The sequence below is a fragment of the Gouania willdenowi genome, chromosome 15 (assembly GCF_900634775.1).
Source record: "Gouania willdenowi chromosome 15, fGouWil2.1, whole genome shotgun sequence".
NCBI lineage: Eukaryota > Metazoa > Chordata > Actinopteri > Blenniiformes > Gobiesocidae > Gouania > Gouania willdenowi.
The window spans coordinates 8,065,400-8,092,340 of NC_041058.1; the positions used below are offsets into that span (position 1 = coordinate 8,065,400).

At 39.4% G+C, this 26,941-nt stretch overlaps 1 protein-coding gene across 2 annotated transcripts in view; it reads left to right on the forward strand.

Annotated features, from left to right (window-relative positions):
* Window positions 1-537: 537 nt before the first annotated feature.
* The window catches only part of sdccag8 (SHH signaling and ciliogenesis regulator sdccag8), a 53,096-nt gene continuing 26,692 nt past the window's right edge, over window positions 538-26,941 (forward strand). Inside the window, exons 1-14 of one of the 2 annotated variants that reach the window (XM_028469193.1) lie at window positions 557-624; window positions 692-763; window positions 2,475-2,642; window positions 2,753-2,838; window positions 4,048-4,161; window positions 4,235-4,360; window positions 4,558-4,623; window positions 4,857-4,921; window positions 5,024-5,224; window positions 6,767-6,905; window positions 7,079-7,231; window positions 8,128-8,262; window positions 9,072-9,188; window positions 10,854-10,996. In XM_028469193.1, the coding sequence (XP_028324994.1) occupies window positions 694-763; window positions 2,475-2,642; window positions 2,753-2,838; window positions 4,048-4,161; window positions 4,235-4,360; window positions 4,558-4,623; window positions 4,857-4,921; window positions 5,024-5,224; window positions 6,767-6,905; window positions 7,079-7,231; window positions 8,128-8,262; window positions 9,072-9,188; window positions 10,854-10,996 (1,583 nt within the window). In that variant the 5' untranslated portion in view covers window positions 557-624; window positions 692-693. Of the gene's footprint in view, window positions 764-2,474; window positions 2,643-2,752; window positions 2,839-4,047; window positions 4,162-4,234; window positions 4,361-4,557; window positions 4,624-4,856; window positions 4,922-5,023; window positions 5,225-6,766; window positions 6,906-7,078; window positions 7,232-8,127; window positions 8,263-9,071; window positions 9,189-10,853; window positions 10,997-26,941 lie in introns of both variants that reach the window. The other variant, XM_028469192.1, reaches the window with a different exon arrangement.

Here is a 26,941-nt window from a genome sequence, read left to right on the forward strand (position 1 = left end):
TAAGTGGATGAGGTCAATATCTATGTGTTTTATTTATTTTCTACCAAACATCTTTCCAAGTTTTATTAAACGTGGAGCCTCATTTATTTTTTCTTTATTTTATTTTATTTTATTTTTATTTTTATTTTTTAAATTGGAGATAATTTGGAGTAGTTGAGCCTTTTTTAATGTTGTATTTAGTTTCTTAAGTCAGCTGTTCAGACCTTTTGTATTTGCTGTAGAAATAAATGTTTTTTTCTATAATAATAATAATAATAATAGTGAATTTACAGAATAATAAAAACAATGCAACACATCATAAAACAGAATAATACAATAAAAGAAAGAAAAGCAAAAAAGAACAATGTAGGACAAATTATGGAACGTGAATGACATCTCTGCTGCTCTTTGCAAACTGCTAAGTATTTGGTGGACTACAACTCCCAGAGAAACCTTGCGTTCCGGAAGAAGCTGTTGAAGTAAGCGTTCGCTTTGAGTTACTGCATGTACTCACATGGGCGGTGAAAGATGTCACACAGGAGCCAGCACTACACCGCCCTTGCGGCACTCTATTATGAGGAAATCAAACAATGTCTTAATTCGACGCTATGGCTGTTGCTACAACTATCCGTAATGGCTGTTGTTGTGGGTGAAATAGTATTATAAGCCTTTAAATTGTGACTTATAGTAATTTGACGGTGTTTGTTTGTAGAAATGAAGCATTTAGACTCAGAGGAAGAGGAGGTCGTGGAGCCGCTGGGCCAACGGCAAACGGAGCTCCGACGTAAGTCAACGTTAGCTTTATTAAACAACTGAGGAGATAAATAAGTGCAATACCAGGTTTAATATGTGCTTTAGTTATAAACTTTAGTGAGCTGCAGCTGTGTTGGTAGCCTGGTATTACAACAAGAGTTTATTAAAGCTGCCTCCTAAACACTTTAACCTTTAAAGGAAGCGCATCACTGCCACCTGTTGATGTTTTTAAACATGACAAAATCAAATGTTTGAATTTATGTAAGAAAACCTAAATGTTTGAAAGGCTATACAGATTATAATCACTGGTCAGACACTTCTCTACGTAGCAGCTGCTAGCTAGAACTAATAAAAGGTGTTTTTTAATGTGATTAATTCATTGTTTCATTTATTCAGACAACTGTTTGGAACAAATCCAACTTTATTTTAACGTAAGTAAGTACGTAAGTACAATAAAATGTGTGGTTTAAAAAAATAAATTAAAAAAAACAGCAAAAAAAAAAAAAAGGAAAAACAACAACAAAAAAAGATTAATTGCAATTTTATATTTGACAATTATCAATTGATTCTTATATTTCCAAAGTCGAATATTGTAATTTTTCAAATTGTAATACAAGCCAGGCGAGTCCTCCTAATTTGAATATTTCAATGACATTTTATAATAATAAAGATATAATTTAACTGATGACTGGTGTTAAATGTTAGATCAATAACCAACAATAATTACAAATCAAATTGATAATAATAAAAAAATGTTAATTTAATTGAGACTTAATTAAATGATTGAAATAGAATTGGGAAATGGCGCAGAACCACCCCCAATAAAAATATTGGCTATGCTATTTTTTAAATTGCGCATTGTAGTATTGATGCTGCAATAACTTTATTGTAGACTAGTTTAATGGCTTTACTTTACAGGCAAGAAAATGCCTGTGCTGCAAATATTGCATTATATTAAAATGCAATATAAACAATAATAGAATAACAATAAAAAAATTTTTTTTACTTCCGATGTGATACCGATATTGCAGCCTTGCATATAGGCCAATACCGATATTGATCCGATACGACATCAGCACGAATCATACATACTTTTATTACTTATTTTGTAGTGTGGAATATTAGAAAAGGCTTGATCAAGTGATGTTACTCAAAGAAGAACAGTCGGCAACAGTAGGTTACTTTGTTGGAGTGTGAACCAGTCATATATGGATCGAAGTGCTGAAGTGCAACATTTTATCAGAGAGCTTATATCGGTGATTTTAGAGGAAGTCCGATAAAATCCGATATTTGTTTTCTGGCTGATAGCGGACCGATATCCGAAATCAATATTGGATCAGGACACCTCTAAAAAAAATATAGAAAAATACAACATAATGTAATGTTAGGCTAATGCTAGCATTAGCCTAGCACTAGCATGAGCTTTAACATTTGCTAACTTTTTCCTGGCATTAGCCTAGCAAAAGCAATAGCTTAAAATTAGCATTAGCATTCGCTAATGTTATCGTTAGCCTAGCGTTAGCATTAGGCTTAATGTAGACTGGTTTAATGGCTTAACTTGTTTTTTGGACCATTGGCAATAAAATGCAATATAATTGTTAATAAAATAAAAACATACTTAGATAAATTTCCACTTGTGTTTTGTAGAAAATGTAGAATAATACAACATAACCATGTGCGTTTACCTTTGAAATTCACTCACAACAACACATTTAGGATTTGTGTTGATGTATTGTTTGCAGAATGGGCCAATCGGAGAATGCAGCAGTTAAGCAGCGATTCTGAGCAACTGAACCCTGAGGAGGAGGTGGAGACAAACGAGGGCAGAAACAGTAATGGCAATATTATTATCACAACAATGTCTGAGGAGGACAAGGCTCCGTGGAGCCAAAAATCGCAGAGTGAAGCAGGTGATTTGTTAGGATGCTGCAGGGGACACATTGCAAACCCAGATACCTGCTAGTAAGCACGTTGTTTACAGAAATGACACACTGATGTTGTAATTTGTGCCTTTATGCAGTTAATCAGCTGAAGAGTCTCCTTTTGAAGCAGTGCAAAGACATCCCTCCATCTCTTTCTCCTTCAGAGCAGCCATCTCCATCCAAGGTCCAACAAACTTATAAGAACTTTCTAATTTTAAACATGATGGACATGATCACAGGCTTTTGCGTCTAGAATAGATCAGTTTTTAGTAGTTTAACAAGTTGAATCCACTAGTTTAAACCAGACATTGATCACACTTACGGTGTTTATTTTAGGACATCCTCAGGTCTCAGGGTGAGGTATCAGGAAAACCTCTGTCACGTTCGTCAAATGGAATGGCCTCAGGCTTCAAAATAAAAGTCATCAGGATCAATGGCCTCAGGCCGTGAAGCACCTCATGATGTTGTATTTTGAAGAAACCGGAAATACGCACGACGTCATCACATTGTGCTGCTTTGGATACGAGAGTAAGTTGAAAGCTGTTATATTCAATTTATTTTTTAAAGGTTGAGATATATCAACGTTTCATTTAACTATGTATTAATCAAACAATACGTTGCTATCTTACCTTTAAAAAAATAAAAGGAAAGAATGGCATCTCAACTTACTTCGTCATGCAAGGTTCTCGCCAGTGCTCCCCTATGGAGCGATGGCGCCCCCTATGATTCATTTTCAGTACAGTAGGCTTGATTTTTTGTTGTTTTTTTAAATTTTTTAATCTGTACCGTCATAATAATTGTTGCATATTTGGACACAAAAGGGATTACTACTTCATTCTGGTCTGACGGGTTAAGGCTGTGTTCTTCTGTGTGCACCCTCTGTGTTTGTTTGTTCCAATATTACCACAGGACCCACATAAAATCTAATTTAAATTTGAAAAGTGCATCTTTGAATCAGTCTTTTGAATAAAATGTTGTTTCTTGTCTATACAGTGTATTTGTTCGTGGAGGACCTATACCAAGCATGAGTAACTCTCTAACTTTTAGCTTTAAAGTAAGGCTGGAGCAAGGATAAAAATACAACAATAAAAACCCAACTTTAGCTTTACTTCTGCGTCATGTGTACTTCTAGTCCCTTCAAAATAAAATGCCATGTTATGTTTTAAGAACTGAGTCTGATGACTTTTCTTTTGAAGCTTGAAGCTGTCATTTGGTGGCGTTTGGTTTGACAAGTGAGGCCTCTTTCATTTGATGGAGGTTTTGCTGAGTCATGAGTCAGTTTGGTCTGATAAATGATAGATCACCCTGAGACCTGAGGATGTCCTAAAATGTACACTGACTGTACACCCTTTTTGTCTCGATTTTGAGTGTTTTTTTGTGTGTCTATTGTCAGCGAGTCCAACTGGAACGTGGACCAAGTTTTTCTGCTTTCAAGGATTTGGTCCCAATGGTTCATAACCAGTCTGAGTACATTCAGCACCTGGAAGCTGAGGTCAAATTTTGCAAGGTTTGTCAACAGAATTCTTCTTTCCCACAGCGTTAAATAGTTTTTGGCTGAATTGTTTTCGTTTCTCGTCTAGGAGGAGCTACAGGGACTAAAGCAGCGGATAAGAGTGGTGGTGGTTGAAAACGAGAAATTACATTCACAGCTGAGAGCTAAAGCTGCAGATGAATCTCTCAAGGACTACACGATTCGAAACTCCACGGTAAACTTTCTCTGTGTGAAAAATCACAAATGTAAAATCTGAACAACATCTGACTATAACTGTAACAGGTGCTGCAAATGGATAAATAAAAATATTAGTTACTAATAATAAACATTGTGGAGTTGAACATGCGCTAGGTATGATACTGACATTTTAGAAAAACCGCATCTTAATGTTGATGTTAATGTTTTCTTTAGATGAATGAGAGCCGCTTCATCTCTAATACCAGCCATAATGAACACAAAACATGGAAAAATGAGCTGGTAAGCACCAAGCATGGTGACTTCTGTTTTCCATCCAGTTTCATGATTCATCTCTGAATTTGAATGTTCTGATAAATTATGTGACTTTGGTGTGTTTTTGTATTAATGAGAAAAGCTGAACATTTTGTAATTTGCTACGAATATTATTTTAATCCTTTTTTGGTACATTAGCTATAATACATATATAAGTTGTTGTAAAAATATGAATTTTGTGATTATTTTATTTTTTTCAGGAACAATTAAAAGTGATACACCAGGCCCAGGTTGACAGCTTAGAAGCTCAGATCATCGCTCTTCGGTCAGTGTAATATCAGTGTCAGTCAAAGACATGTACATTACAGTTTGTACATATTTCTTTATAATGACTTTATGATGTACTGTTTTTATTTAAAATAATCAGGAGGGCTCTGTCAGTCAGTGAGAAGGAGTATGAGGACCTGAAGACCCATCTGAAACGCAAAGAGAAGCAGGTGGAAAATGCGCTGAGAACTGACGGAGCTCCTCATGTGGCAGGAATGTGTCTGAAGTGTGCTCAGAGTGAAGCTGTGCTCGCTGGGACTCACACAAACCTGCACATCCAGGCTATTGACAGACTCACAAAGTTAGTAGCCACATACCCAATGAGTTCTGCTAATCAACTGCTATATATGAGTATCATCAAGATAAGCCATTAAAGCTGCTGGTGATGAGCAATTTCTTATTTGATAAAGACATAGTGTATCATATATCAATAAATGGAAGATCATTTGCTAAAAAAAACAATAACTTGTGGGCGACCATAGCTCAGGTGGTAGTGGGTCATCTTCTGATCGAGAGGTTGGGGGTTCGATCCCAGTACCTGACTGTGTCGAAGTGTCCTTGGGCAAGACACTGAACCCTAAGTTGCACACCAATGGGACAGGACTAGTGCCTTGCATGGCAGTCCTGTCCCATTGGTGTGTGAATGTGAGAGTGATTGGGTGAATGAGCTGATATGTAAAGTGCTTTGGGACTGCTTCAGTGTGGTTATAAAGCGCTATATAAATCAAGTCCATTTACCATAACTAATAAAAATTGGAAATGATCTTCAGATTATTCTTGAAAATGGCTGTGAGGGAGCTGTAGTGACTGTACAGTTTAAAATACCTAAAGCTGCTATCCACATCATTTTTTTTTATCATATATCAATGATTCGAAGATCATTTACTTAATATATATATATATTTTTAGAATAACACAAAGTATAGGCCTCCTAGATCAATAAATCAAAAACCATTTGCTTGAGAAAAAAAAGATGTAAATGGTTGAAAATGCGACTTCAAAAGTTGTTTTTATCTTCACTATAAACTCTTTTTGACATTCTCTAAGAAAAGTTGTAAACAGGGCTTGAAGTGTCAATATTGGAACAAGTAGTCGAAATAATTAGTTTAAACTCGCAAACAATGGGCATGACAACCGTGAATATGTTAACTTGGCAAAAATAAGTATAAAGATATCGTCAAAAGCAGTAAAAATTGACAATATTGGGTCAACATATGTGACATTAGGAGAGAAAAGTGGTCGAAAGGGTTTATAAGTGATGAAAATATCTTAAAAATGAAAAAAATGTTCAGAAAAGGCATTGAAATTTGATGTAAAAGAAATGGCAAAAAGGCATTAGAAGGGGCAAAAATATGGCAAGAAAAAGTGAAAATAAGTTAAATAATGGCAAGTTTAGTATCGTTGCAGAAAAAGGGTAAAAATAAGCAAAAATGGGCTCCATTTGTTGAAAAAATTGAGCATTATTTAATATGCATTATTATTTATGCATCCGTTTCCAAAACTCCACATCCCACAATGCAATATGCAAAACTTTTATCTAATTGATAAACTAATTGTGGTAGCAGGCTCCCCAGAAATCTGAAAATTGAATTTGAAAGCATCCATCAATGTTTTCTCTATTTTTGTTATTTTGTTTTCCTACCTCACCCTCGTGTCATCGTGGTGCCATTTTTTGGACAAATGTCTTTTAAAACGACTCGGGGAAAAAAAAAAAAATCTTGTCACTAAATGTTTTAAATGTTCCCACATGCCTTTTTGTTTGACAGTTGTTTGTCACTCATCTGTTATCGTAACCTTTGGTTTTGCATGTAGCACTGATGATTGTCTGGCCTGTCATTTAAAGGGAGCGTGATGAGTTAATGGGTGCACTTCACTCTATACGGACCAGTCAAAAAGAAGCCCTACAGAGGGAGTGGTCAGCCTGTCTGCAGGTCAAACAGGCTGTAGAAATGGCAGAAGAGACAAAGCTGCAAAAAGCGACGGTGAATAAAAATTACACACACACACACACGTAAAATCGATGCATATTCAAACAGTCATTTTGACTTCTGGAATGTTTTTAAAAAGTTGAAAAGTCCTGCTTGGAAAGCGTTTCCTTGTATTTTTTGCAGCTGTTGCATTCTATGTGTGTGTGTGTGTGTTTTAACGTGTACAGGTGGAGGTGCTGTGTGAGCAGCTGTCCAGGGAGCTGGCACACCAAAGGGAACTTTCAGACCAAGAGGCTCACATTTTGAAACAGAAATTAGCCGCAGCCAGAGACGAGGGTCGGAGTGAGAGCCGCAAACAGAAGCAGGAGCTGGCAGTGAGCGTGAGTAATGACTGTTTGTTTCACTCTGAATTTATAGTAAACAATGGAAGAAGATCAAATAAGATATATTTAAACTATGCAAATGTATTGCTCAAGCTAAAATTAACATTTTCGTTATATACAGTATATACAGGGCTTTAAATTAACTTTTTAGATCACCAGCCAGCATGGCTAGTAGATTGTTAAAGTTACCAGCCAACTAGATTTTCCACCAGCCAAATTTTTTTCCAGCACAAATAAACTACATTATGAGCCACAGAATAGATTTAAGCGTTCATGTTTTTTGAAATAGTTTTTAATTTAGTTGATTGCAGAAATACATTAAAATGGTAAAAATATATACATTTAATTTAAAAACATTGTTGTAACAATGCCTAAAAGGTGTAATATGGAACTGAGGGTGTGTCGGAGAAGTGAACCTTTTATATAGTATATTCTCATAACTTAATAAACAAACTTAACTCAGGTGAAAATTAGATCTCTGGAACACTGTTTGAAGTAATAAGAAATACATGTACTGTAGAGAAAAATGTTTTATTAACATGCATGCATGTTAACAAATCCCACTCCCCACAAAATATGTAGTGCACATTTTTAAGGTGAACAAATGATAAAGATCATGTGTGAAATCTAATCTTCAGAGTCCTCCTCGGAATTGTGTAGAAAATCATGGACTAATTGTCAGTGTTTGGTTGTTTGTTTTTTTTTCTGTTAGGGGTGTGCATTGCCATGATTTTGACGATACAATTTATATATATATATATATATATATGGGGATATATGACCAATACTAATAAATACGATATACATCATGATTTATCGCAATATCAATGTGAAATATTGCGATATATCTGCAAAACAATTTTCTCTTACACCCTAATGTGTGTTTTTGTTAGGTCTCTAATCTATCCCAGCGCATCGCTGAGCTCAAAGGACAACTTGACAAAACTCAAAGGAACAATAGTTCACTGACCAACGAGCTGGAGGACACTCTCCGCAAGCTTACCAGTCAAGAACAAGATAATACCAAGGTGGGCTGTTTTTTTTTTTTTTTTTTTTTTAAGGTGGAATGGTGCATCAGATTTGTTTGTAATATGGTAAAATGAGACAAAAACTAAATAAATTCAAAATAATTTAGCACAAGCAGATATAATGAATATTCAACACACATATGCGGTATGTAAATGTTGTTAAAATTTATAAGAAGTACAATTTTTTTGAATGTTTTGTTCTTGCAAAAATAAAGCAATAATATGTGCATTGGTTTTTTTTTTTTTAACAGAATGAAGTTGTTAATCTATATCAGGTCATTTTTAAATGTCTGCCTGTTATAATAGAAGACTAAACTGCATGCCTTTTCACAATTGGCTTACAAATATACTCAGAAAAAAAATAAAATTTATCTAAATCTTTAATTTCTTTTTAATGAAAAAGCTATTTAAGTATTTAAGAGACACGTTCTTGCTATTAGCAAAAGTTTGAAATACTGTTCTAGTATATCATTCCCTTTTCTTGGATTTGGACACTTTTTTCCTTTGGCATTTTACAGGAACAAAAAAAAAATATTCTCTAATTCTTGTAATGTTTTGACAAATCCACTGGATGGCAGCAAAATGTTATCTAACCTCACTGCATTTTCAGGAAGTTCAGGTTTTTGTTTTTAGTGATGACTTATGACAACTGATATTTAAAAATTCAAGGATCAGAAATTACACAATATTTTATTAATGTTGCCCAAAGGGTGTCAGATAATCTAGATATACAGCTTTAATTTTTTAAAACATACACATTTTCTGGATAAAAACCAAGCAATGGGCTCACTTTTTTGTGTCTTTTTCAGGTGTGTGTAGATCTCCGCTATCAGATAAACAATGCTAAACTACAAAAAGAGGAGGCGGAGAGGGAGCTCAGAGAGGTCAAGGCAAAGACCAGGACACACATGGAGAAAACTGCACAGGTCTGTCAAGTCTTTCTCAGTGAGATGTTGAAAACATGCAGGATTGGGGCTTTTCAGGACCACACATTTCACCTCAGTGTAGACTGGTTAGAAAACATAGCAAGCTCCACAGAAGGGGCATTTATGGGCTTCAAATATACTACCATGAATAGCTGCGTTTTCATTACCCTTGGAAATGTCCAAAATCTAAATAGCGCAATAAAAACTGGTAATGGAAACACCTGAATTTTGTTAAAAACCTCTCCATCAATCTTTCTATACATGTTTATCCTTATCAGGGTTGTAAACGTTCATGCTGACTAAGTAACTGCACACGTTGGAAATTTTGTCTAATCCAGTTCCAAGAGTTTATGCATTTTTTTAAAGATTCAATTATCATTTATTAACCTGATATGGGTATCCTGATATTGGATATTTTTCAAAAAAAGAAAGTTGGTTCTCATTGGGTTTCGTCCCATGTGATTTTTTTAGTTTAGTTTTTATTAATCAATTAAAATATCAATCTATTTTGATAAAACTTATGTTCTAATTTTTTTTTAATTTGTCATAATCTAATATGTTATGGTTTTCTTTAATTCAGGCAACTTTTTTCTAGAAATTTACACAGAGGAACGAACTAATAAGGTCACATCAAAGAGATCGACAGATGCCTCTGAGGAAGACTGGCAGCTGATAGTCATTCGGCCTCGGTTTAGTGAGTTAAAAGCAAGGCCGAATAGTAGCGTATGACGCAATCACTGCAAACAACGTGCAGTGATTTTGAGTCAGAAAAGTGTGTGCTCAGAACCAGAGCAGCAGGAGCAGAGCAGCAGCTCCTCCTTTCCACACATTAACACAGCCAGACTCTCTCTTTTCCGCTCTTCGTCGTCCGTCACCGCGTAAAAGTTGGAAATCGTCCAATTCCACAACCGAGTCCATTGTTAGTGCTGTGAGCCACGAAACCGTAAACATCCCCATCGTTTCCTCCTCAGTTCACAAACGATGTCGGGTCTCGCTGCATAGACTGGTGTAGCATTAGCACGGAGTGCTAACAGCTGATGTGTGTAAACAATGGGTCCGTGGCTCCAAGCAGTGACTCTCACGCAGTTTGGGCATCCAGTAGTGCAGTTTGCATTTACATATATGGCAATAAAGTATAATATATATTCTATATTAAACTGCAATGTTTGTTTTAGCTGTTAGATAGTCGTAGAGGGAGGAGCTCACATTCTAGGAGGCGTGTTAGGTGACGTCACCTACCAACGTGGGCAAAATCCAACTGTCCCGTTTAAACATTTACTTTCTTTAAAAAAACATGTCTAAAATAAATTTTAGGCTATTTATGCACTACTAAAAAAATGGTGAAAAACTTAACAACCGTATTTGGTATTCGGCAAGCGTTAATATTTTATTCGCCTTCGGCCACAAATTTTCATTTTGGTGCACACCAAATGAAAACATTAAGTCAAAAAAATTATTCACAGAATCAATAAGAGAAACACATTACTGACTTGTGGATTTAACTAAATTATGAACAATTGAAACATAATCAGGCTTGTTTTTGTTCAAAATGCCTTTGTAACAGGTTTTATTTTTTTGTAGTTGGCCTGAGGGAACAAGGTAGGCTTGTTGTCACTGATTTTCTCACCTCCTCTTGCCCTCACTTCTTCCGGCTCTGTGGGACAGGAAGTGGAGAGGCTGAGCTCAGAGCTGGTTGGCTGTCGACAGCATCTGGAGATGGTCCAAAAGGATGGGAGCCAATGGCAGGCCGAAGTACTGAGCCTCGCAGAACAGCTGGCAAATGCCCAGCGCCAACTGCACCTCACCAGGTAGGATCTAATCCTATTATACATGCCACCACACACACAAACACACACACACACAAACACACCCACACATACAAACAGTGCTCCCCTCTGCCCAGCTTCTGTCCAGTCCAGTTCAAACCAGCACACCAACTGTACCACACCAGGTAACTGCTAATCCTATTATACAAACCACACACACACACACACACACACACACACGTATGCTCATGAACACACAAAGCGTCACTGTGCCATGGTCCCGGTACCAACTGGACCTCACTAGGTCACCTCTAATCCTGTTAAGAATGCCACAACATAATACAACACACACACACACACACACACATACAGTGTTTACTTTATGCTGCCAATAGTGCCCAGCCCAACGATAGCTCCAGCTAAGCCAAAATGGCGCCGGTGCCTTTAATTCTGTTCCTGATGGACAAACACGCAAAGACTCACACAAAGGCAACAGCAGGGCCGATGGTGACTGGACAGCCTGGCCCCTGGGCCTCCTGCCTGTGCCCTGTACCCTGCCTCACAATAGGTGCTACCGGTGCCCTTTGGCCCATCCATCCTCTGTTTGTCTCTCTAGCTGGGTTTCCATTTCCCTTGGAAATGTGCAAAATCTAAATAATGCAATGAAAACTTATAAGGGATACACCTGAATTTCAATAAAACACTCAAATATCGCTTAAAAAGTGGAATTTCAGATGTTTTGATATTGAAGTTTATCACAGAATTGCAATGGAAACACTTTTTCTGCAATTACACATCAGATGATGTTACTTACTTGGTCACATGACCATTTCTCTCTGAGAAAACTTGGCGTGGTACGTGTGGACCCAAGAGGAGACTGAGACATTTCTTAGCATTATACTTTAGAATTATTAATGCCACATTAGACAGCAAACAACAAAGGAATGCAGAGTGTTATAAGGAGGTTCTGAGTGTCCAACTTCCTGCAGTGAAGTCTCGCGGGATGAGATTTCACAAGAGTGAAAACAACCTTCAGTGGAAACATGTTCAAAGCGCAATTATACTTACATTATTATACATTTAGAAATATTGCTTTTATTTTGCAAAAATCTGTTGTGGAAACACCGCTTCTAATGCTTGCTTCCCTCTATTTTTTAATAGTTACTTTCTTTTAATCTTCTCTCCTTTCATTTCTCCATCACTCCATTGGGTTTATATCATCGACTGTGTTTTCGAGGCAATAAGAATAGCAGTCTTTTTTTCCCTTTTACTATCCTCTTACCTCCAGTTTTTTTTGTCTAGTTTCCTTACATACCTACTTTCTTCCATCCATCTCCTCTGTCCCCCCGTCATCTGCTGGCTGCTGTTTGCTTCCACAACATTCTCTGCCAAGGCCATGCCAGCCAATGCCAGCCGCTCAGGGCACTTTTTTCACCCCCGCTGTCACAGCCAAGGTGTCTGCGATGGGCACAGATGTGGCAGTGATGCCCTGTGGTTCTGGAGACTCTGGGATGAAACTGTGTATTGTGTGTACGGACGCATGTCTTTTTAAGTGTCTTGTCAGTTGACAACGAGACAAGAATCCAGCGTCGCTTCTTGGTGTGTACCATGTTGAAGTTTGTTCTTCAGCTGGCCAAAGCTCACACGTATATTTGCTGCAAAGCAGACGTGCCATGTGTTGAAAGGGGGGAAATGGTGAGCTTGTGTTTATTAGCAACCAGCTGTGGCAAATGACTTGCATATCAATGCGGCAACATGGTGACTTTGACCCGTGTCAGAGTAGAGCAGAGCAGCCACTGGTCTATAGCCCTTTACAGCCGTATTTGTGGCTGTATGTGCATGGTAGACTTTTATCTATCCTCAGATGCATACTAGATGTTTGACAGCTGTTGACTTGGCTAAGCGTACAGCCATTCAGATTCAATTTTGGTCATTAGCAGTGAAAGCAACTTCTGATACCAAATTAATATGAAACAGATTAGTTTTTTTTCCTTCAGCATAAAAACACGCGTCAAGTCACACAAGTTGAAGTTGTCTTTTGACGGGTGAATCAGAGCCCGTCATGATCATTGATTACAGACAATGAACACACATGGCCATAACTACCGTAGGATTCATTTTAGGGTAGTGGACATTACAATGTGTGTCCAGAGGTTAGCCATCCTTTAAGAGCTCTAATTTGTCCTCTGTATCCAGAGTAGCCCGTTTGGCCATCTGGTTAGAATGTCCCCTATTCGCTTTTCTTTTGAGGTGTAACCAGAGGTGAAAATAATGTATTGCAAGTACTCACATTACTGTAATTGAGTTGTTTTTATGGGTACTAATAAACAACAATTATAAGACACAGATGCAAGCTACAATGACCTCATGTAAAGGAATTTCAGTATTGGCGAGTGGTGAAAGAGTCCAAAGTTGGGGTCCAAAATAAAAAGTTGCTTAAAGAAAAATTGTTTCATATCCCAAGAAAGAGTAACCTTTATACTATAAAATAAAACAGTTCAATTTTTTCTTCTTCTTCTTACATTCCCACATGTAGTTAATCGCCAAACGAAAATTGACACATACCCCCTCACTCTAATTTGTCCATATTTCAAAAAGTATTAATCCAATCAAACTAAGAATTTAAAGTGTGCTTATTGGATAATCATGAAACAATTGGTAAAAATTTCAAATTGTTTTGAGATCGAAGTACGTGGGCCATTTGCGAAATGACATGGAATGACCCAATACGTATTTTCTGTTTTCTTTACACTTATTTAAAAGTTAAGTTTTTAATCATGCTTTCTCTTCCTATTTCCCACCAATTGAACTTCAAGCAATTGTCTTGTCCTTCTTTGTCCATCTGTGGGCCTTTGGGGGTTCTGCAGAGCCACATGGACTTCACTAGAAGTCGTGCCCTTTCTTGTTTCTTTGTAGCTTTTATTAGGCGGTTGGGTCACTATATTTGTGGGTTGTTTGTTGTTTTTTTCTAGAGAGAGAAGAGAGGAGTGTGGGAGTTGCAGTCGTGAGGCTGGAAGGCGTTTGCATGATGAACTTTCAAAGGCAAATCTTTGATTCTGTCTTTGCTACATTTGTACTCTTCTCTTTCATTTTCTTCTCCTTTCATGGCACAAATAATCACAGCTCGCCTTTCAACACGAGCATAAAGCCCAGCCTCTGTTTCATTTCTGATAGTTCTACCTTCCTTTTCTTAATAAACACACGTGCACACGTTTGTAAAACTACATCTTTGCAAACCTGATATACACATCAGTTGAACTTGCATGCCTGTACACACACAAACAGCAACACATGCGCTCATACACACACGCACAGATGCAGGCATGGATCAGAGGGGGTCCCATGGCGGCTGGTGCGCTGCGCTGTGCTCCAGGATTGGATCATCAGCCAGCTGTGAATTGGACAGCTCAGGATCTGTCCTAATCCCTGCCACTCTGTTCACATCGCCACACACACATACACACACATGCACACACACTTCAGTCTCGGCCCAACCCAAAACCCAACAGAGGGCTTTACCAAGTTTGTTTTGTTTGTTTGCTCTTGTCTTTCTTCACTTTCTGTCTTTCCTACTTCTCTTGTCTCCATCCGGCCTTCTTCTTCTTCCCCCCATGTTGTAATCACACATCCCATAGGCCTGAGTAAAAACTGCCCTGCATAACTTCTGCTTCAACACATGCCAGGAGGAAATGAGGGAAGAAATGTGTGTTTGCACACACTGGTGTATGTACGGTTAGCTGAGACCTGCAGTGCCTGCTTTGTGTTTGGACCAAATCTGAGTTTGACGAGGCCCTTAGTTTTTCCAACTATATCTCATCTCCATGAAATTATGCATCCATTTTGATGAGGAAACCTGTTTAATTCTGTAAGTGGATCTGGAGCTTAATCAGTTTTAGTGAATACTTTGAATACATTTCATCAACCTTCCTTATTTAATAAAAGAATGTCCATGTAAAACAGTGACTTTAAAAATGTACTTTCTGTATCGTGACAATGCAAAAAAAAGTGGTAGTACGGCATTAATCGCAAGTTAAAAAGATATAAGCCGATTTTATTCTAAAGATAAAGCTTTAGTAGAACGGCTGAAGAGGTGGAAAGAAAAGAACAAAGGCATTTTCTCTATCTTAAGGCTGCATGTTTTCAATGTATTTTTAATCTTTGGCATTGAGAGGTGTGCTTATATTGCGTCACCCTTATTAAAGGAAAAAATAATCACAGTAAATAAATAGTGTCTTTGTTGGAATATATGCATTAACATTTTTTTTACCTTATCTATAGCACACAGGAGTAGAATATCACTTTTTTTTCACGTCCCTGACATTAAAATCTCACATTTTGTTGCTGAGAAGGTCAGAAAAGTTCCTGATCAACCACTGTGACACTTATTCGCAAAGTTCCTTAAACTCTATTAAACACTGCCGCTCCGCCTCCCTGCACCTCTCACTAATTCTCTCCTTTACCCCCATCCGCTCAGTTATACATCATAATAGTGAGGTCTGGAAAGGCGGCAAATAAAACTGTGTCTGTGTGAGGGCGGAGAAGTGTAAATGAGGAAGGTGAGGCAGCAGATGCCACGTCCCGCCAGAGGCTTGCTTTGAGCAGCGAGAGAAATCTGGGAGTGACTAAACTGCTGCAAACCAACTCGGCGGGAGGCCCTTGTCCAATCACGGCCCGGAATAAAAGGGCCAAGGCGCCATGCGGGCTGCAGTTGCTCAGGAGAAGTGGGGGCTTTAATAAACCTTCAAGCACTGCCAGCGAGCACGCAAACACATACACACTTTACTTTTTTTACCTGGCACTGTCACACACGCGCACACACACACGCACTTTCAGCTCAACAGTAATTGTGTGTGTGATCTGTGCGCGTGTAAATGCATGTAAATGACTTTCCATTCGACTCGTTTCCAGACCAGCGTGTGCATGTGAATGTTATGTGTTGGTAACTTTGGGCTACACCTGTGTCTGTGAAGTTTGATGTGTGTGTGGCAGCAGCAGGGCGGTGCCAGGTGTGAGGTGTGTTGTTTCTTCTGCTTGTGTGTGTGTGTGCGTGCGCGTCCGTGCTCGTCTGGTCGACGGCCATGTTGTTGGGTAGCAGATGGCACCATGGTTGGCAGTGGAGGGGCTGCTTAGCACAACTAATCAGACAGTTATGGATAGGGCAGCTAGGAGGGGGCCATCAGCGTGTGTGTGTGTGTGTGTGTGTGTGTGTGTGTGTGTGTGTGTGTGGTGTGTGTGTGTGTGTGTGTGTGTGTGTGTGTGTGTGTGTGTGTGTGTGTGTGTGTGTGTGTGTGTGTGTGTGTGTGTGTGTGTGTGTGTGTGTGTGTGTGTGTGTGTGTGTGTGTGTGTGCTCCATGATGTTGACAGTTGTGGGCTTGTTGATGAGACCTTGCCGTGTTCTTCTCTCTTTGCTGTTGGACGGCCTTCTCTGTTATCCTGCCTTCTCACCTCTCTATATATGAAACTCAAGGCCCGCGGGCCAAGTTCGGCCCATCAGAGCATCTCGTCCGGCCCACAGGAAGATTTTGTTTAAAGTAAAAGGTTACGCAAAAACAGTACCTCTTGTAAATTATCATATAAGTTGTAGATAAAATACGATGGAGGTTGAAGTACTCCGTTAATTGTTATACCAAATGATCTCGATTATCCCAAATGACATTGCAAATTTCCAGTAAAATAGCTGCAAAGTCAAGGATTTTTTTTTTTACTAATTGCTTAACATTCAGGATTTTACTTGAATTTGTGCTTTTTCGTTCACAGAAGACATAAAAAAAAAAAATAAATACATTTTTTTTTCAAGTAAATGCAGTTAGTAAAGAAAACAATCTACAATACTGATATGGATCAAATGTTTTTTCAGGATTAAGCTTAGTTTAAATGACGATGATGAACTTGTGTGATATATATCTGATGTGCCATCTTCATTACATTTAGAAATAGCAAATAAAAATTTAAGAAGCAGACGTGTGAAGCGGCCGGGATGAGGATCAGTACCTCCAAATCTGAGGCCATGGTTCTCCACCGGAAAAAGGTGGTTTCCCTCTCTGGGTCGGTGGAGAGTCCTTGCCTCAAGTGGAGGAGTTCAAGTATCTCGAGGTCTTGTTCACGAGTGAGGATCGAATGGAGCGTGAAATCGATTGATGGATCGGTGCAGCGTCAGCGGTGATGCGGTCACTGTATCGGACTGTTGTGGTGAAGAGGGAGCTGAGTCGGGGAGCAAAGCTCTCAATTTACCGATCGATCTACGTTCCTACCCTCACCTATGGTCATGAGATTTGGGTAATGACCGAAAGGACAAGATCTCGGATACAGGCGGCCGATATGAGTTTCCCTCGCAGGGTGGCTGGGCGCACCCTTCGAGATAGGGTGAGAAGCTCAGTCACCCGGGAGGAGCTCGGAGTAGAGTCGCTGCTGCTTCACATCGAAAGGAGCAAGCTGAGGTGGCTCGGGCATCTGTTTCGGATGCCTCCTGGTCGCCTCCCTCGGGAGGTGTTTCAAGCATGTCCTATTGGAAAGAGGCCTCGTGGAAGGCCCAGGACACGCTGGAGGGACTATGTCTCTGAGCTGGCCTGGTGTCGCCTCGGGGTTCCCCCAGAACAGCTGGAGGAGGTGTGCGTGGATCGTGAGGTCTGGGCGTCTCTGCTGAGACTGCTGCCTCCGTGACAAGGCCCGGATAAAGCCTAAGAAAATGGATGGACGTTTGGACTTTTTCATTCTTTAAAAGTTAGGCCTACCTGCAGTGCAATAGCTTTGGTACCGACAAAGGAAAACTAGTTTTTTTTCACACTTTCTTATTTACATTGAATAAATATTCAATTTTAATTTAGTTTTAACAAAAATGTCAAGCTTTATTTAGGGTCTGCCATCTACATCTACATTTTCAATAGCTAAAAAAAGCATTGTCTGTGAATGTTATATGTATTACTTAAATTAAGGCCTAAATGTATGGATTTTCCACTCTAAACAGTAATAACTTGAACCATTTGGAACGGTTAGGAAGTTGTAAATGGAAGTCACACACACCATAATTCAAGTATGAAGATTATCAAACAAGGCTGTAATCTGTCCATCTTGGGGGTCTTGAAATGGATAGAATAGACAGATCGTTGACTGTCAGACCTCAGGGAGGATCGAGGCAAATCTGTCAGCTACAACTGTTGTCACCCCAGCCAAGTGTGCCCTGGGACACTGGCCTACATACACACATTACTGCTGGAGGACACAGAGGGGAAGGGGGCGCACCATCCCTCTGTCATAGATCCACCATCCCCTCTTCACCCCAAACTATGATCATCTTTTCGGCATGTACAAAAAGAAAAAAAAAATGTGGAAAAAAAAAAAGTGAATGTAACCATGTCGGAAATAAACTGAATAAATAAATAAATCTATCTCCCACTCTTCTGAACTAGATCGTTGTATTAAATTAAATGAGGTCAGAGCACATTACTCCAGTTTTAAAGTCTTTACACATGGCTCCCAGTCAGCCTCAGAGTAGATGTTAAAGTTCGGGTTCTGCAGCTGGTGCATAAATGTGTGAATGGCTTTGGTCCAGAATACATCAGTGAGATGTTAGTCAGGTATGAATCCATTAGGTCTCTCAGATTGATGTACACAGGTCAGGGCACATGGTGATGCTACTTTTAGTTGTTATGCTGCAAAGAAGTGGAACAAACTGCAGCAGAGCAGAAGTCAGCATCCAATGTGGCCTTTTCTCTACTGAGAGGGAGATCTTTTATCATTTTAATTGTTGATTAGATGTTTTTAATGTTGATCTGAAACTCTGTTTAATTTGGTTATGTTTTTGTAGTTTTTTTTAATGTTTTCTGTTGCACTTTTAATCACGTAAAGCACATTGAATCGGCTTGTGTATGAAATCTGCTATAGAAATAAATGTGCCTTGTCGTGATGTCTTCTAAGTTGTTTGAATCTTGTTTGCATGAATTTAGATGTTGAAAATGGTTTAGATATGTATATGTATTCATTTGGTCAACTTTGTACCTTTACAGCTCTGTAGCATCCTTAGACTCCTTCTGCCCCCTTTCTTCCCTCTCATTTCTTTTTGTATTTTAGTAATTTCTCAGTTTTATTTTTCAGTCATCTTATGTTTATCTTTTGTCTAGAAGTTCTTTGTCTGATAGGATTTCTTTCTTTGTCCATTTGATCTTTCACTCACTTTGCCCTTTGTCGTGCTAGACTGCTTCCCATGAAGGTGACCAGTGCCCTTATCTGCTTATTGTTTTTGTAGGTCAATCACCCAGAAGTTCAGAATACAAGGGCAAAATAGGTCAAAATGTCTAACTGCTAAAGTAAGGCAGCTGAAAGTCCATCAAAGTCCCACTTTGACTTTAAAAGTGAAGCATTGCTGTTAGTAAACTGATTATAGCTGCTGTATTACCTTATTCAGCTTTGGCATTGAAGTAGTCTCCTCTCTAGTAGGAAAAAGGAATATATGCTAATACAGTATATGCTATACATTAAAAGAAATATAATTTGGGTTATTTTGCTTATTTTGTTGATTGCTACGAATAATAGAAGTCATTTTTTTACATTTGAAAGTCTTGACAGTCCCAGCAGCATACTTTTTTTTTTTTTTTAACAGAGGATAGTGTTGCATTAACCTTGGAAACAGAAGCCATCAGGTTAAGTCAGTGAAAAATAATCAAAATGAGAACAAATGATTGGGGATTGAAAGAGAAAATGACGAGCAGAAAATCTACAAGAAACAAGCAAAGAGATGAGTTTATGGAGGATTGTATTGGCTAGAAATGGTAGTTCCTTATTATTAAAAGTGGTACTTTTTAAAATTATTATTTAAATTTTTTGCCAGTTGCCCCAAAGCTTTTGAGCAGGTGGGAGGGCTAAGCTGCGTTTGAACCGACATCAGGTGCTTTTCAGGTGTGAAGTGAATTCCAACACAGGTGGACTGTGGTCACAGCAGGAGACGACTCTCCATGTGTTCAAACTTTGCAAACGAACATGTTTGTTTGTCATTGGTCATCGAAAACTTCCATTGTCCCAGTTTTATGAACTTTAGGCAAAACATGGGAAGCTAGACGGCTACATTTCTGTTGGTCAATTATTTTTCAGTTGTCTTCATATAGTGAATTATTTGTATATAAGCAATAATTTACCTTACCTAGAAATAGATTCGACCTGCAGCACCGCCACATATGTTACCCATAAATAACTATTTCTGTAGGGCACAGATTTGACACCACCGTCGAGTCCCGGGTTTCTGAATGGGGTCATTGTGGGGGCATATTGTACGTATGTTGTATGTTTTTAAAAAATCACAGATGCTCGTGCTGCCAGTCGATCCTTCTTGTGTTAAGAGCATCCGTCGTCTGTGCCAATTAGAGATTTTTAAACTTCTCCCGTTCTGTTTCGTGAGCAGATAGATGATGACAGAGGCCAATCAGCAGCTAATTGCTGCAATCTTTTTTTTTTCCCTCTGAGGGAATGAAAGCAGTATCACCAAATGTTTGTTTCTTCATGGGTCACGTCTATTTGGAGCATTCTGTGCATACATTTGATCGTTATAGGCTGCTTGATAGATGAACACAAAATTCCAGAATTACTTTATTTACCTTTCTAAGTCTTCTGTCAGTCTTAGCGGTTATGTTTAATGTTGTTACTTGTAACGGTAGCAGTTATCTTATTCCTGGCCCAATTGGCCAGCCACTAACCTTGGTGTCAGCATGGGGGGCACAGCTCTCCTTGAAGAAAAGAGGCTTGGGCCCCCGCTGTAAACAAAGTTGACTTGCCGACAGATGGATTGAATGACAGAGAGACTAACTGAGCCAGGAATGGGCCTGGCAGCTTCTTATTGAGTGGAGAGGGAGAGAGAAAGAGAAAAAGGGAGATAAAGGAGGGGTGATGAGAGGGGAGAGGAGAGAAGAGGTGGCCAACAGGAGAGGAGGTGTGAACAGGTGCAGGGCTGCTGAAGGAAGAACCAGCAGATGGAGAGAGACACAGCCAGTTTAGTTACAGGAAAAAAGGTGGGAGGGGAAAGAGGAGGGATAGATATTGCAGCAGAGATGAGGACGCTGTGGACGGGGAGGACGGACACATAGACAAATGGTTGCAGAGTAAACACGAGGTGAATCAGCATCAGGTTTTATCTGTGCTTATCAATTTATGCTCAATGGTGGGATGAATGTGGTCGGAATAGAATTTCTATTTAAATCCATCAAACCTCACTCTGTCAAACCAAAAAAAAGTCTCTTTTTGGTTTTCAACTCAATATGTCACCTTGTTTTCTCCATTGAAGTACCTGCTCGATCAGCTTTCCTCTTATTGTTTTTTGTCACGTTCACAAACCAACAATACAAACAGGAATCATCCTTGTCATCTCGCTTATTAAAATGAATATTAATGCAGTCAGATTGATGGAGTCTGTCAGATATTACTGTGAATTTACTGGGATTTCTTCACAAGCGTGACTCACTGTGACTGTTAGCATAGTTAGCATCGAGCAAATGTCAACTGTTGTAATTTTAGTGGAGTAGACATTGGCTGTGTTTGATATGGCACACTCCGCACTGTACACTACAAACTCAATGAGTATACACTGTCTATTATCTAAGTATGATTAGGATGATGACCGATGACGAGCGTTCCCACTGAAGTATACTTACAAGTTTCCCAAGGTGCATTTCTTTTTTTTTTTTTTTTTTTTTTTTTTTTTTTTTTTTTTTTTTTTTTTTTTTTTTTTAAAGGATTTTTTTTGGCTCTAGTGGCCTTTATATGACAGTTGCTAGACAGGAAGGGGGTTAGAGAGAGCAGGGAATGACACGCAGGAAAGGGTCCCAGGCCGGGAATCGAACCTGGCCCCGCTGCAGGTGAGGAACTATAGCCTCTGTACATGGGGCGGGCGCTCTACCCACTGAGCTAAACACCGCCCCCAAGGTGCATTTCTAACCCACAACGTCAAAAAACGGAACCACACTGAGGTTAAATTTCTCTGTTGATTCTCCACTTTTGAAAGATACATAAAACTCACATATACACATTTCGGAGATTTTAAGAGACCCTCCATTTTGCTACTGACAAAATGTTCGGCTAATTTCAAAACAAGAGCCCTATTTACAAAAGCATTTGAAAACTAATGGAAGACAAGATGAGATGCTTTTGTTTTGAAAATGGGATGTTTGATTTCTAGCTTGAACCCAGTCCCTGGATTATTTTATATTCCATTCGCAATGTATCATGGGGCGGTTGAGTATGACTAGTGAGCCCACCGTGCACATTTGTGTCAAATGTCCCGATATAGTATACATCCAGGTATTTCTTGTGTACTAAATGTTTTCATCTAATGTGAATGCACTACATACTATTTTTGATGTCAAACTTAGTATGAATTGTACGTTTGGATGACATTTCGAACACAGCCAATGTCTCAGGAAAATCTTAGTCGGGCTGTTTTCTATTATTCTATTTTCAAGCACTTTAATCTCAATGTTATTTTCAATGTTTTGTTATTGTAACGTAATATTTTTTTAGATATAGTTGATATAATGTGATGAACTGAAAAAGAGATGTTGGACATTTATTTTGGGTAACTATAAGAAAGATATTAACAAGCATTAAGGGAGTTTGAGTTTTACTGCATTCTTCATGTGCTTAGAAATACTTTGGAGTTGAATACTATGGTTTTAAACTATATTCAACTGATTGTTTTATCAGGGGTTGACAAGTGTTTTTTTTTATCAATGTGAAAAACAGATATCTCACAATGATGAAAGTTTTTCTTTAGTTTGGTTCAGTAGTTGTTTTGGCGTTTGTGAATGTTGACAATTCCTCTTAGTCTGCCGTCTGACTCCAATTTGTGCTCGTTCTTTGATAAACTGCGGCATTTGGTGGTTCTGGCGTGGGATGCCGGCTGCACCATGGGGTGCAGCAAACTCTGCGCTTGGTCAGGCCCTGGCACCCCACATCTAATGGGCAACAGCTTGAATAGTGCCCACTTAAGCAGGCAGTGTGGACTGGGCTCCCTCCTCTTCCTCACAGCTTACAGCCAGCCACCACCTCTGCAACTGCCCACTTACCCAGCAGCCACTGTACCTGGCCTCAGCCCCAGAGCCATTCCAGCCCTACCTTCGGCCCCTGGCCCGAGCAGCTCTCTACATACTTATCAATCTGTCCTTCAGTGCACGAGGCCAGGCATATACAAACATGCCCAGCTCTTTGCTAACTGAACATTCAGTCTATTGCCTCTGAGGCCCAAACAGGAGTTCCTGCCACAGGCAGCGTCCCAGAGCCCATTCACCAATTAACTGGAAGGCAGATTGTTGCCCAGGGAGAATTACTCTGCTCCAGCTCTATATATTCAGCTTCGACTCCACTTGTCACCCCTAAAACCTGCTCCAGGGCTTGGCTCTCTGCTGACTCTCTTTTTTATGTTTTAATTTGATCATGCTCATCAGCAGCCATTTTGTGTTAGCGTTATGCGTTTTGTGTGGGATTCAAAATGATGCACAAGAAAGATCAACATAACTTTGAACCAACAGCTTAAGTTTAATCCTCAGTGAGGGGGGTTTGGCCTTTTTGTACAATTAAGGACTCAATTACTCAGATCCAGATTCAGATGATTAAATCCAATCTCAGGCAATTCCAGCAAGAATCTTTTTGTCTTCTTTTTGAATAATAAGTAAAGGTTTCATTTATCACGACAACTGTTCCTTAGGAGATCCACTTTGAAATCTTGACATGTTTCAACTGACAACTGCCAGTCTTCGTCAGAGGCGTCTGCTGATTGATTTGATGTTTCCTTTGAAGTTTCCTTGACCTCTGTGTAGTAATTCCAGCAAGATTGTTTTTGAATAATATGTCAAGGTTTCATTTCTTCAGACAACAGTTGTTTCCTAAGGAACAGTCCAGTATAACATTCAACTCAACAACTTGAGTGTAGAGAAGACTTCTCAATCTCAGGCGTTGAGTTTAGGATGTCCTCACTCAACCTACTGCTAAAGGCCCCCCCGAGTATTTTCTCTGGTCCTTGGGATTATCAAAGCAAGCAGATGCCAAAAGTGAATCTTCAGCTTTTATCACCCTCCTCCTCTTCATCACAGATCTTTCAGTGACTGCTGGAACTTTTTGGCGATTTGTCTTATGCTAATTGGTGGGTAAACAGGTCTGGTGTGAGCACCCCCCTCCCCCTCCACCTCCCTCCACCTCTATCCCAAATGCACACAAACGCACACACATAGGCATACACAAATACACATGGCCCCCTGGAACCTCTTGCAGGACCAAATGGCTGGCAACGCCTGCCCGCCATCTCCCGCTGAGCCCTGGTGTGCGCTTTGGTGGCTCAGGCTGCTGTTCAAGCCCAGCGGGGGATCGTTCGCTCACGCACACACTCATACGCGTACAGACACACACAGTCTCCTTGTGTCCCCTGCACACCCGCCACCCGCTTTCACACCCCAGACAGCAGGACAGCAGGAGAACACATACACACACACACACGAAGGAACAGACAGACGCGGTCACTTTAGAGATGCAGGCCAAGCGCTGCAGGGGAGAAAAGTTTTCACTTAAACTAGAGAATTCTCTCCTCATTAGCGCCTTTGGACGTCAGGAAGAGTTCTGTTTATTTGTCCGTGTTTTTTTCTCTCTTTGTAGTTTTTCTTTTTCCTTCCTTCTTTGTCTGTTTCTGTTGTTTTACAGCATTTGGACATAGTTCAGTCAAAGTTTTGTTCAAACAAACTAAATGTTGCATTTTTCAAAGTCTTTGTTTCAACACCTTCTCTTCACTTATACCTGCTCAATATTGACAAAGATTTAAGACTAGATTAAAGCAATCGTTAACTCTGTGTTAGCGTTTCAGTTAAGCTACGTCCTGTGTATTGAGCATCTATACTTACACAATATTTGTTTCCATTCATGTTTTGTTGTATTGTGCATTTTCTAACTGTAGGCATTGGTTTCAAACATAGAGGTGTAATAAAACTGTATTCCTGGAGTGTTTTAATTGTTTGGGCCAGTGTGAACAAATACTAGAGCTGACTGACAGACTGCTGCGCTGCAGTGCACGTAAAGTTGAGAAAACACCATCAAACTTTAAAAAAATAGCTCATATGCAGACAGAAAAGCGGTGACCGTGGGCAGGCATGCGTGGATGTTTGAAGAAACTTACTGGAATAACCAGGCTTTAGCATTGGTTTTCACTGAGCGAAGCAGTCACTGACGCGCTTTATCTTCACACTGTTCATATTTGTTGCTTTTTATTACTGAAAAACACGTTATCGCACATCAAAAACAAGCAGTTCTGCAACAGGCAGGGGTTTCTCTGTCACTTTGGAGCAGTTCAAAAGTGTCCTGTGAATGCAAACTAAACTAAACCAAGGTGATAAAATTATCAGTTGGTCTCTGCCCATTCGGCCCATGTCCGGGTCTCTCCCGGAGTGAAAGCAGCCTTTACGTCTGAGGACTAGGGACCCTGAGTGGACAGTGGCATAACACATTTATTACCATTTGATCTTGTACAAATTTGTGTACCCTTCATTCTTTTGTTATTTCGTTTTAAAATCAAGTTAAAAAAAAATTACAGAAAATGGATTGTGTTTTTTTTTTATTTTATTAATTTAAAACCAGAGACAGGAAAATGGAAAAAACAACTACCAAAAACTGTGTATTTCTGATTGGTTTTAAAATCAAAATAACAATGGCAACATATTATATTGTTTTGTTTGTTTGTCTTTTTGAAAAAGTGCAGTTGATTCTATATCTATACTGGAAAAAATCTGACTGCAGGTGATGATAGTTGCAAACACTGCAGCTTCTTGGCGGACTTATAATAAAGAATAAGAGTGCTACGTCGACTACGTGAACCTATTTGGTTTTTCCATTTTCCTGTTTCTGGTTTTAAAGGGGACATATCATGGTTTTAAATCCTTCCTTTTTACATATAAATCATACAGTTATGGTCTATATAAAGCGGAACTGCAATGCTTGGGTCTGAATTCCTCATTATTATAGCTCCACAGGCCCCTTTTCTAACCTTTTCTAATGTGCTTCTGAGAGCAACTCGTTTTGGTGCCTCTTTAAATGCAAATGAGACACTCCATACCCCGCCCCCTCTTCAGGTGACACTCGGTTCAACTCCACCCTGCTTGGCCATTTTTGTAGTTTGATAGAAGAGATACGGCTATGTAGCGACGCATAAACTTTTTATTCAGAGGTTATTTACAAAATGTCAACAACAGAAGACTTGTTCATCCAGCCTTACATGTTCGAGCCAGAGTCGGACCCGGCGGAGCGAGATGAAAATGAAGATGATGAACCTGCAGAACCCTAACAAGTGAGCTAACACAAGCACCGAGCTAACGCTAGCGCCAAGCTAACGTCACGAAATGCATTTTAATACAGTCTTTTCAAAGACTAAAACGGCAAAATGAAATGACTAATGAAAACTTTTGACTTAAATTAAATCACGTAGGCCATATCATCAAGGATCTAAAACGAGCACACAGCGCTAACATATGAAGTCTGAAGACGGTGCAACTGCTAATGCTAACAAAACAATGACAGGGACGTCTTATCACACTTTTTAGCGTTATTTACAGCTTACCAAAGTGCTCTGTTCGTCGTTTCCAAAGATAGAAGGAATTGAACCCTCAATCAGACAAAGTCTTTGGGCAAATCCTTCTTTATACTGGCGGAGGTTGCAGAAGCAGTCATCCTTGAAGTGCTTCGCGCACACAAAAATGACCTTACCCACAGATGTGGGTAAATTTCCGTGAAAAATAAAACCCAACCAGGCACTTCGAAAAGGTTCTGATGCTGGGAGACGGTGTAATGAAGCGTGTGAGTTACTACATCCAACAACCGAACATTTTGACTTATCCTCTCGTAACTTCGGCATCCTTGAGCTTGGACTACAAAATAAAAGCGAGAAATAAAAATGGCGGATTGCTCGAAGTGTTGGACCTGGAGTTGATGTACTAATTTGGCAGTTCTGCTGCAAATACTGTGATGTAATAGTTC